This window comes from Ranitomeya imitator, chromosome 9 (genome assembly GCF_032444005.1).
Source record: "Ranitomeya imitator isolate aRanImi1 chromosome 9, aRanImi1.pri, whole genome shotgun sequence".
NCBI lineage: Eukaryota > Metazoa > Chordata > Amphibia > Anura > Dendrobatidae > Ranitomeya > Ranitomeya imitator.
The window spans coordinates 31,303,772-31,319,201 of NC_091290.1; the positions used below are offsets into that span (position 1 = coordinate 31,303,772).

General features: G+C 39.4%; 1 protein-coding gene across 1 annotated transcript in view; it reads right to left on the bottom strand.

The window, feature by feature from the left end:
* Positions 1–13,197, bottom strand: part of LOC138648655 (galanin peptides-like) — a 29,510-nt gene extending 16,313 nt beyond the window's left edge. Inside the window, exons 1-3 of the mRNA XM_069738444.1 lie at positions 13,018–13,197; positions 11,275–11,355; positions 7,444–7,498 (exon numbers count right to left, since the gene is read on the bottom strand). Of these exons, the coding sequence (XP_069594545.1) occupies positions 7,444–7,498; positions 11,275–11,355; positions 13,018–13,101 (220 nt within the window). The 5' untranslated portion in view covers positions 13,102–13,197. The remainder of the gene's footprint in view (positions 1–7,443; positions 7,499–11,274; positions 11,356–13,017) is intronic.
* Between the last annotated feature and the right edge of the window lie 2,233 nt (positions 13,198–15,430).

Here is a 15,430-nt window from a genome sequence, read left to right on the forward strand (position 1 = left end):
CTAGGTTACCGGCTACCACTGCAATTTTGCTGCGGTGGCCTAACATGCACAGCGCTTACGAGCCCTTTCCAATAGAGCTTGTAAGGGCTGCCCTAAAAGCAGGGTAGGATCACCGGAACATGGCGTTAGCGCCTGATCCCATCTAGCCTCAGTGCTTCTGTATAGCAGCATCGGGGGCGCAAGTTGTGCAACAATGCTGCTAGTTGGATCTGTCAATCAAGCGGGAGAACCTGCCCAACTGTCAGTCAAGCAATAGAACCCGCCCCCGAGAAGCAGGAGAGCGGGAGGCAGCGGAGCAGAACGCACCTAGCGAAGAACATGGGACAAATCCTTTAAATAACTTATTAACAGATCAATCGGGATCACTGTTTGCAAACTAATACGCATAGAAACCAGGTCCAGTTAGTACTTAACATTTATTTAAACACGTATGTTTTTCTTAACCTTATCCTTTTTTTTATCCTCACGTCTTTTGCACCCTTTCTTTCGAGAGACACTTTTTCTTTTTTATTCGTTCTCTTTTAGATTTTCTCGATAAAGCCTTTGAGCAAGTTGTAGTTTTTAATGACACCTTTCTTTTTACCAAATAATCTACTGAAAAACAGTAACAAAAATTCCTAGTGGTGGGAATTAAAATAAAAAAAAACAACAATTCTGCTGTTGTTTTTTGGGGTCTTTTTTACACATTCATGTTGCAATAAAATGGTAAAACCTGATAATTTTGCTTTATGAGTCGTGCAGTAACAGTGGAACCAAATTTATTACGTTTTTTTTTTAGTTTGCTTTAAAAATTAAAATTTTTTGGTTGATAGAGTGGTATGAGAGCTGTTTTTTGTGGGGTGACCTGTAATTTTTATTAATACCATTTTGGGCTCCATAATACTTTTTTTTTCTTAACAGTTGACTTGACCAAAACTACAACGACTATTATTTTCATTTTTTTCCATGTTCACATTAATCATTTTGGATATTTTTTTTTAAATATTTAATCAGTTCGGACAATGACATACACAATACTACCAAATCTGCATTGATTTTTTTTTTTAGATTTTGCTAATTATATTATAGGAAAGGGGTAATAAATGAAACAATTAAACTTTTCTATTTGTTATTTTTATATATTGCTTTTTAGTTTTTTAACATGTTTTAATTAGTTTCCTTCAGGGACTTAAATTTATGATTAATTTCCTATATGTTACACTGCAATACTGCAGTATTGCACTGCGTTATTAGCAAACTCCTAGGAAGCCCAACTATCAATTCAGCGTGAACATCCCCCGAACATGTACATCAAATGTCATCAAACTTCTGCTCATAGACTCAGTTATGTGTAAAAAAACAAACTGAGCATTACTTACCCTCCCCAGGTTCAGCAATGTATCTCCGCTGCTGCACTGATCCCTGTTAAATGACTGAAGTGCTGTTGATGTGACATCACCCACTGCAGCCAAACAGCAGACCAGGTCAGCGGCGGAGACATAGTGCTGAACCTGGGGAGGGTAAGTGAAGCCCAGTTAGGTTTTTTTTTTACACCTAACAGCCTTCGGGCAGAAGATTGATGAAAGTGGACAACCTCTTTAACAAAAACGCAAGATTTATTCTTACATTGTTGGTTGAAAAAAAATTCATACGTCCATCAAACTCAACCATTCTTGATCAATTATACTTTATAACTAGATTATGTAAAACCCATATTGCCATTAGTTACAGAAAAAGCCTTTTATACATGCTGATATAGTTTCTGTCATTACTACCTCGTGTTGTCAGGCATTCCACAGTCTGACTGCACTAACCGTAAAGAAGCCTTTCCTGTTTAGATGCTGGATCACCTTTTCTCCTCATGTCATGAATGTCCCCTAATCCCTTGTAGGTTCCTTTAGAAGGAATATATCGTAGAGAGTTAGACATTAGCAAATAAGGCAAAATTCGAATTCGCCTGTTATCGTGTTTTTTTTCCCGGGAAATTCAATTTGTAGGGACCTTGTTCTCTGCCAATTTAATGTCTCTTATTATGCCAGAGCGAATAAACATAATATATAAAAAATGTTAAAAAAATCCCCATACACACCCTCTGCCCACCTCTCCGGATACTCCACTCCTCCGTCCAGTTCTTGCTGCATCTTCTGATCTTCCGCCGCTCATGGTGGATTCTTAGGGCCTTTCACGCATTGTTCTGTACTTCCACTGTCATGGCGCCCTGGAGGGTTCTGCACAATTGTGTAGGTATTTAATAGCATACTGACGTCACGATGTGCACCGTGACCTTCCTGCTCTCATGCGCCGAACCGCTCCCGGCACCATGATAGCCAGAAGTCCTCTAGCACAGCTTCAGAGGCCCAAGGATACCATCGCGAGCAGCGGGGGATCAGAAGATGCAGCAAGGACTGGATGGGTGGCGTTGAGTATTGGAATCAGGGGCGTAATGATTGCGATCGCAGAGGTCCAGACTGTGAACGTGACCGGCAGGGCCGGGGGCCCACCCTGCAGAAAAGCAGCCTGTATTTTTGGCTGGGCAGGTGTTATGGGAGGGCAAATCCCAGGGCCCCACCCACAAAGAGGGCCCCCTGCTTCTGCAGCCCCTTTATGAAATGAACAGAGGGTGTACAGCGTTACTTATAGTGAATTATGCCGTACACCCTCTGTAGTCCCGGAGCGTATAGAGGTGTGCCTGGCATCTGTGAACAGGTGAACAGGACCAGATCTGTAATCAGTGAAGAGGGCAGGGGGTGGTTGAGTGGTCTGAGGTCTGTAAAGGTGAGTATAAAGATTTTTTTAACATTTTAATGGCCCACTCCGCTGCAGAAAAATGGCGGCCAGTTGGCACCATTTTGCTGAATCCACACCGATTCGAATCACAAAAAAATCCGCATTTTGGCAAATGTGGATATTTGTAGAATTCAGTTCAACTGAAATGTGTTTGTTCATTTCTATTGGGCACTTTTTGCCATAGTTATAGGTGCGAGGTGCAGATTTCCAGCAGGATATGGATAAAGCTAACTTGGATGGGGTGCCATGACATCAAGTCTTCAAAGCTTCTTTGCATCAGCTTGCTTTATAGCATGATACAGTCATAGCCTTGCTCGGAATAATGCCATAACCTTATCAGCTATCAATACTACTACATACTCCCACTGATTATTAAAATCACAGATACACTGCAAATAACCCTAAAATAATAAAACAATAATATATATATATATATATATATATACATAGACATACACACACATATATGTGTATATATAAGTATAAAACCATACCGTACCAGTGCTCTGTGAAAAATGGGTGATTACTACCCAGACAAGGAGAGCAGCCCAAACAACCAGACAATAGATCCACAGAGGAACACCATACAGGGAATCTATATATATAATCGTCTAAGGGTCACTTCCGTCTGTCTTTCTGTCTGTCACGGAAATCCCAAGTCGCTGATTGGTCACGGCAAAACGGCCACGATTAATCAGCGATGGGCACAGTCCAGCGGCAAAACGGCCACTCCTTACTCCCCGCAGTCAGTGCCCGCTCCATACTCCCCTCCAGTCAACGCTCACAGAGGGTTAATGGCAGCGTTAACAGACCGCGTTATGCCGCGGTGTAACGCACTCCATTAACGCCGCTATTAACCATGTGTGACCAACTTTTTACTATTGATGCTGCCTATGCAGCATCAATAGTAAAAATATCTAATGTTAAAAATAATAAATAAAATAAAAAATCATTATATACTCACCTTCTGGATCCAGCCGAGGCCTTTCCCGCTCCTCGCGACACTCCGGTGACCGGTCCATGCATTGCGGTCTCGCGAGATGATGACGTAGCGGTCTCGCGAGATCGCAATGCACTCTTGGGACCGGTAAACGCTTCGGCTGGATCCGGGGGGGGGGGCGACGGAGGGTGAGTATATAACTATTTTTAATTTTAATTCTTTTTTTAACAGAGATATGGTGCTCACATTGCTATATACTACGTGGGCTGTGTTAGATACTGCATGGGCTGTGTTATATACTACATCTCTGTGCTATATACTATGTGGGCTGTGCTATATACTACGTGGCTGTGCAATATATTTCGTGGCTGGGCAATATACTACATTGCTGTTCTCTATACTACATGGCCTGGGTTATATACTACATGGGCAGTGCTATATACTATGTCTCTGTGCTATATACTACGTGGCTGTACTATATACTGCGCGGCTGTGCAATATACTACATGGCTGTGCAATATATTACGTGGCTGGGCAATATACTACGTGGCTGGGCAATATACTACGTGTCTGTGCTATATACTACGTGTCTGTGCTATATACTACGTGTCTGTGCTATATACTACATCGCTGTGCTATATACTACGTGGCCTGTGTTATATACTGCATGGGTTATGTTATATACTATGTCTCTGTGCTATATACTATGTGGCTGTGCAATATACTATGTGGCTGTGCAATATATTACGTGGTTGTGCTATATACTACATGGCTGTGGTATATTTTACGTGGCTGGGCAATATACTACATCGCTGTGCTATATACTATGTTGCCTGTGTTATATACTGCATGGGCAGTGTTATATACTACGTCTCTGTGCTATATACTACGTGGCTGTGCAATATATTACGTGGCTGTGCAATATATTACGTGGCTGGGCAATATACTACGTGGCTGAGCAATATACTACGTGTCTGTGCTATATACTACGTGTCTGTGCTATACACTACGTGTCTGTGCTATATACTACATGTCTGGGCAATATACTGCGTGGCTGAGCAATATACTACATGGCTGTGCTATATACTACGTGGCTGAGCAATATACTATGTGGCTGAGCAATATGCTACGTGGCTGTCCCATATACTACATGGCTGTGCAATATACTACGTGGCTGGGCAATATACTACGTGGGCTGTGCTACATACTACGTGGCTGGGCAATATACTAAGTGGCTGAGCAATATACTACGTGTCTGTGCTATATACTACGTGTCTGTGCTATATACTACGTGTCTGTGCTATATACTACGTGGCTGAGCAATATACTATGTGGCTAAGCAATATACTACGTGGCTGTCCTATATACTACATGGCTGTGCAATATACTACGTGGCTGGGCAATATACTACATGGGCTGTGCTACATACTACATGGCTGTGCAATAAACTATGTGGCTGGGTAATATACTACGTGACTGGGCAATATACTACGTGACTGGGCAATATACTACATGGCAATTTGAACCACGCTTCGGTAATTGTGTGTAAATTGCTAATCCTGTGTGTAAATTGCATTATTCTGAAAACTTTGTAAATAAACTACATACAGATACTAGAATACCCGATGCGTTAGAATCAGGCCACCATCTAGTAAATTATAAAATGCCTTTATTATATACAAATGGCAACAACATTGATCAAGCATTCGTGCCCATAATAGGACTGTGAGCCAGCTTATATATATGCTCTAATATACAACGTAATGGCAACCCTGTTTACATGATAAGTACCTGAGAAGTGGAGGTAAAAAAAGTGCAACTATGCAGAAAAATAGTATAAAAAACCTCATATACACAAAAAATGTGTTTTATATATAGGCCAAAGTGCCTTGTGCCACATCACAATGAATCAATCACCTAATAAGATTGAAATAAAGTGTAGAGTGCCATCAAAAAATAGGGAGTGTAAACAGGGAAATATATGGTGAGTATTACCTTCCAGGGTTGCCACGTCCTATATAACGCACCCCGACGCGCGTTTCGGACCTTTGTTCTTTATCAGGGGGTATATAATAAAGGCATTTTATAATTTATTCCCTGTATGGTGTTCCTCTGTGGATCTATTCTCTGGTTGTTTGGGCTGCTCTCATACTCCCACTGATGAATATTTCCAGATTTAGCAGATGAAGAATTTATACAGATGTTAGAGGTAAGCATGGCACCACTTACATCAAGGATCATGCTAGAGTTGGCAAAATACAGTTCCAACACTCCGGCATTGCTGAGATTCAGGTAAGTGCGATTTTAAAAATTGGAAGATAATCCAAACCTAAAATTCTAAAAAAACCAAAAAAATCTTCTAATAAGAACTAGTGATCAAAGATTGGAGGACCTTGGGCCCATCGGATGATGTTTCTAAGAGCCACCCTCCCGAAATACTGAACATCTTCATCTCTATTTCATTATAACCTCTGCCGTCATCATTACACATATGGTATGACATGTCCCAAACTAAAGGATTCCACAATTATCCATAAAATTGCATATAAACCAAAAATCCATTTAAAGCCAACTTCTAGTATAGGTATACCTTCGATAAATGTCAATGTCTCTTAAGATGGTTGTCATGTAGTGATGAGCGAGTATACTCGTTGCTTGGGTTTTCCCGAGCACGCTCTGGTGACCTCCAAGTATTTGTTAGTGTTCAGAGATTTAGTTTTCATTGCGGCAGTTGAATGATTTAAATCTACTAACCAGGCTGAGTACATGTGGGGGTTGCCTGGTTGCTAGGGAATCCCCACATGTAATTAAGCAGGCTACTAGCTGTAAATCACTCAGCTGCCGTGATGAAAACTAAATCTCCGAGCAGTCATAAATACTCGGAGGTCACCCAAGCGTGCTCGGGATTACCCAACCAACAGTACACTCGCTCATCACTATTGTCATATCTCACAATTTGGGCATCATACAGTATTGTATTGTATTATTACGGTTACGTTGCCATTTAGAAGTTTGTCCTGTCTCTCTCCCTGTCTGTCTCCTCTGCTCTAATATCAGTAACCCCTCCCTTCTTCTTGCCAGATGGTGTATGTCAGCCATGTTAAGAAGTGCATGTCTTTGCATCTCTGATTTAGAATAGTCTTTTTTACCTACTGTAACTGTGCATAACAAAAAGAATTCAGCTTGAAAATAAACTTTCTTCTGGAATCTTCATACGGGAATCTACAGTCAAGATCAGGTATCTGATTAAATCTGTTTGTGCGAGTACTAGTACATAGAGACAGACAGGAAATTCTGTCTCAGGAGCCCCATACTCGCAGCCTAGTTATGGAGTCAGAAAAATGGCCATACACGCTTGATACCTGTTGGCCAATTGACTGTAATCTCACCCAATTCTCCCATACACAGGAATGCTCGGCCGAGCATTTCTATGTTGTCTATGAGCAGCTGATCTCCCCTTTGGATCTTGAAGTTGAATTTCAAACACTTGATCCTTATGTACCCCCGAAATTACTTCTTAGGAGAACAATCAGACAGACTGACCTTTATCTAGTGTGTACATGGACCTTTAAAACTGGACATATCTGGGTTATACTGATCATGGAGGAAATTTTTTTTGTCCAGCTTTCAATGGAATATAACATGGAACAGTGACAAAATAACAAATATCTACTATACATCTGGTACATTTTAGTCCCAAAATAAAGTATAAAATGTAAAATAATGGTACTACTTACGTGGTCCTAAGAGATAACCAGCACTATTCAATGTCCAGCCACGTTTCTCTTTCCCCTGTAAAAACAATCATCAATTATCTAATAAGCTTAATGAGATTTATAGACTACTCAGTTTACCCTGATATCAAATAAATAGCAAAAAAGGCAGCGATGCTTACCTGCCTAGACCTCCAAACATATGCATTATCAGGATGCAGTGGACCCATATGGTTAAGATGGCGGCAACACAGGTGCAGAGATACCGATGAGGCAGCCACTCACAACCTACCAAATTAATGGAGGGGGTGGCTGCTTGGCATATTACTGCGCATAAGAGACTTGTGTGTGGCGCTGTTCACACTATGGCACTGCACAGCATCCAGGTTAACAGCCTAGTAGTGACACCCTTCTATTAGCACAGGCGGGCTGCCCAGCGCTATTAAAATGCATCCCATGCGAACAGACACCACAGTTTACAAAACAGGATGAGCCCAACAGCACCCCAAAAAAGTGCAAAAAACACATATAAAAATATGTGAGGTATTAGTTTATATTTTGGCCAAAATATGCAAGCTCGTAACCCACGTCACGGGTCCCCTCGCTTATGAGTCCTACTCTAATCAATACTAGCACAAAAAGAGGATAGTGCATTTGTTGGGAGGCCTTGGCAGGTAAGCATCTCTGCCATTTTTGCTATTTTTCGGAATTTTTGGAGGATCTCTGAATCCTCTTTTTTTGCTACTATTGTTTAGAGTATGACTCGTAAGCGTGGGGACCATGACTTGGGTTACGAGCTTGCGTATTTTGGTCAAAATTTAAACTAATTACAGTATTATTATTATTATTTATTGTTATATCGCCATTTATTCCATGGCGCTTTACATGTGAGGAGGGGTATACATAATAAAAACAGGTACAATAATCTTAAACAATACAAGTCACAACTGATACAGGAGGAGAGAGGACCCTGCCCGCGAGGGCTCACAGTCTACAAGGGATGGGTGAGGATACAGTATGGGTTACTTTGTTTATTGATGTTTATTGTTACATATATGTATATATTCATATGTGACATACTAAAAAAAAACTATGTATGTGCTGCTGTCTGATGTTCCTCTGCAATTTATATTATCCTTAGGAAGAAAGGTTTACCAAAACCAGTTTTGTTTTATCTATAGAAGAAATGCCTAATATGTTATCTGCATTTCTCCACCATTAGAGGTACCATAATGTCTTTTCTTCTCGCCTCCCATCATGCATGTTTAACTGCACTGAACTGAAAGCCCAACAGTTTGTTTTGCCTGTTTACAGTTTGACAGATAGAAGAGGTGGAGCAGGGAGACAAAGCCCACTTCCTGTAGAGAGATAAAACCACGCACCCACTTCCTGTAGAGAGAATGACACCCCCACTTCCTGTAGAGAGATAAAACCACGCACCCACTTCCTGTAGAGAGAATGACACCCCCACTTCCTGTAGAGATAAAACCACGCACCCACTTCCTGTAGAGAGAATGACACCCCCACTTCCTGTAGAGATAAAACCACGCACCCACTTCCTGTAGAGAGAATGACACCCCCACTTCCTGTAGAGATAAAACCACGCACCCACTTCCTGTAGAGAGAATGACACCCCCACTTCCTGTAGAGATAAAACCACGCACCCACTTCCTGTAGAGAGAATGACACCCCCACTTCCTGTAGAGATAAAACCACGCACCCACTTCCTGTAGAGAGAATGACACCCCAACGTCCTTTGGAGAGATAACTGTCCCGACTTCCTGTTGAGCAATAAAGATATGCCCCCACTTCCTGTAGAGATAATGGCACCCCCACTTCCTGTAAAGTAATAGAGACCTGCCCCCACATCCTGCACTTCCTGTAACTTGTCTATTCGTCTCTGCTGCTAGAAAGGATTACCCTCGACAACAGAAAGTGGACAAATTACATAAAAGGGTCAATAAATTAGACAGAAGGGTCCAGTGTTCCACATTTTGGAATGATTTTTTTTGGGGTAAAAAAAACATAATTTAGAAATGAAGTAATTTACTCATTGTCTTTTCAGCACCTTATCTATCAAATGAGATCAAGTTACTGAAAAGCACAACTACCATTTATATTTTCTGATGATGTGCCGACACAGAAAATACACCCATATGTTGAACACGGAACCTAAAATGGACCTGCAGAAACCCTGCATGATGCTGATAGCTCAAGATCAGGGCACCAATGGCAATAAAAGTATATTAGCTCAATCAGTTTATATGATGAACATATTTACAGATATTTTTAGGATGTGGACAACCCCTTTTAGCTAAAAGATATTGTGTTTCACAATGTGAATTGCATGGGGTGTATGCACTATTTTCTTCGTTTGATGAGGGTAGTGCAGAAAAAGACTAAGCTGATTCATGAGTTTACTTGGCACTGTGAAAATTGCAAAATTCCTTACTATTTTTTGAGAGGAAGTGATGGGCATTATTGGATATGGCACGTCACTCATCTTAGTACAGCAGGATGTTACCTCTGACAGTGACATAGTCAGCATGAGTCAGTATTTTGCACAAAATGGTCAACCTGATCACAAATGGCTAAGAGAGATAACTTTTGAACTTTTTTTATTTTACAAAACATGAAAAGTCTGTCAGTGCGTTGTTTTATTAAATGGGCTATTGGTTTACATCCAGGTTTACATCCCTGTCTATAGTGAGGTCACATTAACATTACTAGGGCTACTTTACTTTAAAGAGCTTGAAAATGGTCTAGTTCAGCAAAAAGAGATCTCAGAGTGTTGCACAAGTCTTTTCAGGGCAATTGGGGGCTTTGCAATATTGCAATTTATGGTAAATCGATTTGCTGCAAGTCAATTTTTTTTCTTTTAATTTATCAAACCTGGCAGATATTGATTTCAATATATTAAATCATCTCTATTAATTACCACTTCTCCCAGGAAACAGGACAGTGAGATTGTGCCTTTTTGGCATTATGTCTGCATACTCGGGAGAGGTTTGGTCAGTCAGTGTTTGCTATTGTCTACCGCTACTTTTAGTGTGGCCCAAGTAGTAACCATATTCTCTAATCTTACCTAAAAAAGTCATGTTAAAATTTGAGGGTGATACTCCACATCCTCAGCATTTATATCATAGAGGAAAACTCATTCATTTAAAGGGGTTGTCAACTACTTAGATATTGATGATCTATCCTTACTAAAGGACATAAAAGTCGAATATAAGATCAGTGGCGGTCCAAAATCCAACATCCCAACAATCTGTAATTGTAAACAAATACAGTTTACACATCTGGAATAGCACAGTGCCATACACTCCTATTCACGCTCCAATTCATTTCAATAGGAATTGATCTGCAGTACTTGTGATCGGTCACAGTACCGCGTACAGAGCTGTGATGTTGCGTTTTGCACAATGTTAACAGCTGATTGCTTGTGATAACGTATTGGATTTTGGACCCCCACTGATCTGATATTGATGGCTTATACTAAGTATGGGTCATCAATATTAAAATAGTTGACAACCCCTTTAAATGAATGAGCTTTCATCCATAATACCAATGCTAAGGATGTGGGGTCAATTGGTAATGGTATATCTTTCTTATAGTAAATAGAGAGTTGTCATCTAATATAAAACACATGCGGTAAGTAAAAAGCTCCATCAGTTAAGAGAGACCTTTCTATAATGCACATTCATGACCCTTACAATACCTAAAAAATCTATGCCCTCACAAATAACCATATACGTTAATAATGCCCTGCCCTCAAGCATTTAATTAGCACTTCCCATGGGTCAGGAGAAGAATTATTATTTGGTTTGTGAATTACATATTAGAAAATATACTTACGGTTAAGACTAGTCCAAATGTCTGTGAGATAGTGGCACACAATATTAAAGATACGAACAGTAGACCTGTGCACTTTTCCATCTGGATGAACATGGTAAAAGAAAACAAAAAAGTCTTAGTAACAAAGGAAAAGGAGACAATACTCAAAAAAGTATAAATCTCGCTGCAAATGCAGGTTCAAATAGTGATTGGATGAATTATATTACCCTTTAACAAGAAAGCAAAAAAAATTTTTAAATAGAGATATAAACAGAAATGTACATAGACTTGTCTTAACTTGGACAACAATTCGATTTGGTGCCCTCCCAACTTACAACTTTACAAGTCTCCATGTTGGTTCCCAGAACCAAGGCACATGTTCCTCCAGCCACCTTATTACTCCTGGCTCATGTGCACTACTTTGTAGAATTACAAATGACAGTATCTATATTTTTATATAATACGCTCAAGTTTATATATTGAAATTAAGTCAAGGGTTGGTCAGAAATCTTTAGGTCACGTCAAACTCTTGCGCCCTTGTTGAATGTGCTTGACCTAAAATGTCACTACTGTCGAACATCTGATATCATCAAGGATCACAGGACAGGGCATCTTTTTCAATATTTCATATACAATAAATCAGCAATGTGAAAATCTTGTGCAAATAGTAATATTTAATATAACTGTAATATTTAGCGTGTATCGCAAAGGGAATGTCAATTACTGAAGAACACAAACAATTAAAATATTGTTATAGAAAAGTGAGTTATAACTGTATTAAACGTCTTGAAAACCTACAAAGAAAGAATGAGAGAAAAGTAAAGACAAGAGAAAGAATGAAAGAATGAGAGAAAAATAAAGAGAGAAAGAAAGAATGAGAGAGAAAGAAAGAGAGAAAGAAAGAATGAAAAAGAAAGAAAGAAAGATAAAAGGCAGTAAAGAATAACAAATACATTACAAATATTGTTCCATAAAAGTAAGTTATAACTGTATAATGAATCTTGAATATACATAGAAAGAAAGAGGGAAAAGAAAAAGGGAAAGGACGAGAGAAAGAAAGAAAAGGAAAGAAACACAAAGAAAGAAAAATGTGGAGAAAAAAAGAAAAAGGGAAAAAACAAAGAAGTAAAAATAAAAATTAAATTACAATTATTGTTCTGAATATACATAAAAAGAGAAAAGAAAGAGCAAAAAAGAAATAAAGAGAAAAAAGAAGAAGAAGAATGAGTGAAAAAGAAAAAATGATGGAAGAAAGAGAAGGAAAAAAGTAGAAAAGAATAAAAAATAAGATACAAATATTGTTCTATAAAAGTAGGTTATAACTGTATTTAACATTTGGAATATACATAGAGAAAGAAAACAAGAGAAAGAAAGAAAGAAAAGTAAAAGAATGAGAGGAAGACAGAGAAAAAAGCAAAGAAGAATAAAAAAAAATGATAAATATTGTTCTATAAAATTAATCTATAACTGTATTACACATCTTGGATATAATAAGAAAGAAAGAATGATAGAGAGAACAAGAGAACAAGAGAACAAGAGAGAAAGGAAGGAGAAAGTAAAAAAAAAGTAAGGAAAAAAAGAGAAGAAAGAAAAAAAAAGAATGAGAAAGAAGAAGAAAGAAAAGAAAAAAACAGAAGAATGAAAAGAGAACACTAAAAAAGAAAAAAACAAAAGAATGAATGACTAAACTTGGAAATACATAACCTGCATCACACACAATATAAAATAAAACGTAAGAATGATATTGGAGGAGATCAGACAGACCTTGATGCGACTTGCGGCTCGGTGTCTGCAGTTTCTCTGTCTTGTGTCTGGCAGTGGAGGGCTACAGGTGCTTCCAGCTGGCATACAGAAGGAGTTGTGCTCTGCAGACTTGTCCAAGAAAAATGACAGCAGGAATCTCAGTGCATTGTAGGATAGGCAGGTCTCCCCTGGGCGTTTGTCGGAGCTGCCGTGGGGATTGGCTATTTATGGTCAGCACCAGGTTCATATGGACCGGTCTCCCTCCCCAAGGGCGCATGTGATGGAGTCAGACGTCACTGGATCATTTCCACTCCACAAGTCACTGCATTAAGGGAGGGCAAAAATTACAGCAATTCAATTAAAGGTACTTTGAAGCAATATGAAGGCAAAAGACAAATAACAGCCCTGGCAATTACCTGTGATTAGGGTGGACAGTTTGTACCAGTCCAAGAAGCTTCATCCTACTTGCCTCCTCTTCTTTGGCCACTTCCTTCTTCCTTCGATACACACAAGATAATGAATGGGGACATTATATTATATTACTCTGCCTCTGGTTATAGAAATGTAAATATGTTTATGTCCGGCTAGAGGAATAAAAAAGAACCAATCTATCTCTTAAGAATGATGAGAAGGGTAAGCGATGAATAAAAAAGGCATTATACGTAGCGCCTTCACAGCTTCTCCATAAGATCGTCATCACATTAGAAGAACGTTGTACTATAAAGATTTGTGACTTACAGAGGAGATGAGTAAATATTACTCCACGTCGATTCTTCCAGAAAACGTCAAAAAAGTCAAAACTAGAATATATCACCCAAATTATAACAATATAATAAATGCACACTATGTCCTTAAAGACTAAGGAGGATGGATGAAGCCATACTGTCGTCATGTTCTGGAATACGCTGTTATAATTATATTTTCTTGTATTTTTTTTGTTACTGTGGGATTTTTGCCGTTTATCGGTTTTGTATTTATTATTTAACTTAATCATCAAATACGTATGTGAAAAATGCTCATTTTACTTCCATCCCGTGGAGTTAACTGATGTTCTGGTCATCATGCAAATGGCATTTTGCTTATTAGAAGTGGTCAGTCTATTTCCTAGAAATGCAGGATGTGGGTGGCAGCCATTATCATTATGTACTTATACGAAATCACATGTTCCTTAAGTAGGAAACTAAAGAGTATGTAAACTATATGTGAAGGTGAGTGGGGTGCAGGAGTCATCAGGGTAACTGCGTACTGACTGATAGACGTTTAGGTAAAATACTACGATACATTTCGCATCATGAGGATCTTGACGGTTCTGTTAGGTCGAATTTGTGAAGCCAGGGGGTTTTGAGATTGAGTTTAGGTGAAGTTTTCCAGTTTGTCCATGAATCTATTATAGTTTTAAGGACGAGGCGTTAACATCTCATCTCAACTTTTATAAGATGCAAATCCCCCAAATCGTTGGACCCATGAAAAATTGCTGAATATAGGCATGGACATGAGGTTCTAATCCTGCCCGATGTCTGAACACAGGACCGTGAGTCGTTTAGATTCAATTCTAGCTTTGTTATCCCTTAATTGATGACTTGTTTAAATTCAAGTTGTGTATAGCAAGCTGCGCCGATAGGCTTGTTAATCAATCTCTATGGTTAAAGGGAATATCTGGGACTTTGGAGTTTTTTGGCTGTGGTGCTAAGAACTTACCGGCAGGTAGTTGTTAAGTACTTGCCTGTTTTGCCCAGCTACAATCTGTCTGGGCTCAGACGGTGATTCTCTGGCTTCATTTGACCTCAAACAACCACAGTTAGTGAACCAGGTGTCAATCAGCAGGATATCGGCAGACCTGCCCGATTCACAGAGCAGAAGAGAAGGAGCTGCTTTGTCGATGTGACGAAGGAGAATCACCAGCCATGACTGCTCTGAGCCGGAACATATCGTCACAAGTAAATACCGGTCAATAAGTTCTTCTTTTCCTGTATCTGCATTTTCTTGACAATACTAGTTAAGCATTTTCGTGTGTTAACGTGGCGAATAAGTTGAGGTTCACATTACTTTTTGGCAACACACTCACGACTCCGTCGATAAATGAGATTCGGATGATCCGTAGACTTCGATTATCAAAGAGAGTCCAAGGTTGCATGTTTTCGACTTTATAGAGGACATGTTTCAATCCCGATTCTTTGGTTGTTTAGATGGAATCCTTGATAAGGTCATCGATGAGTGGCCAAAACATATAGTGAACATACCCTTACCATCCAACCTCTGCTCATGAAACTGTGTAAAAAAAATGCTGCTGAAGAAAAGAGCGCAATAGGGTCTTATCCGAGATACAGTTGATTAGATAGATCAGATTCTACTCACCAATTTGAGCCGAAGGAAAGGCTCATAGATATATCCTGCTGCAGCAGATCCACCAGTCCACGCGTAACCAACAGAGGTA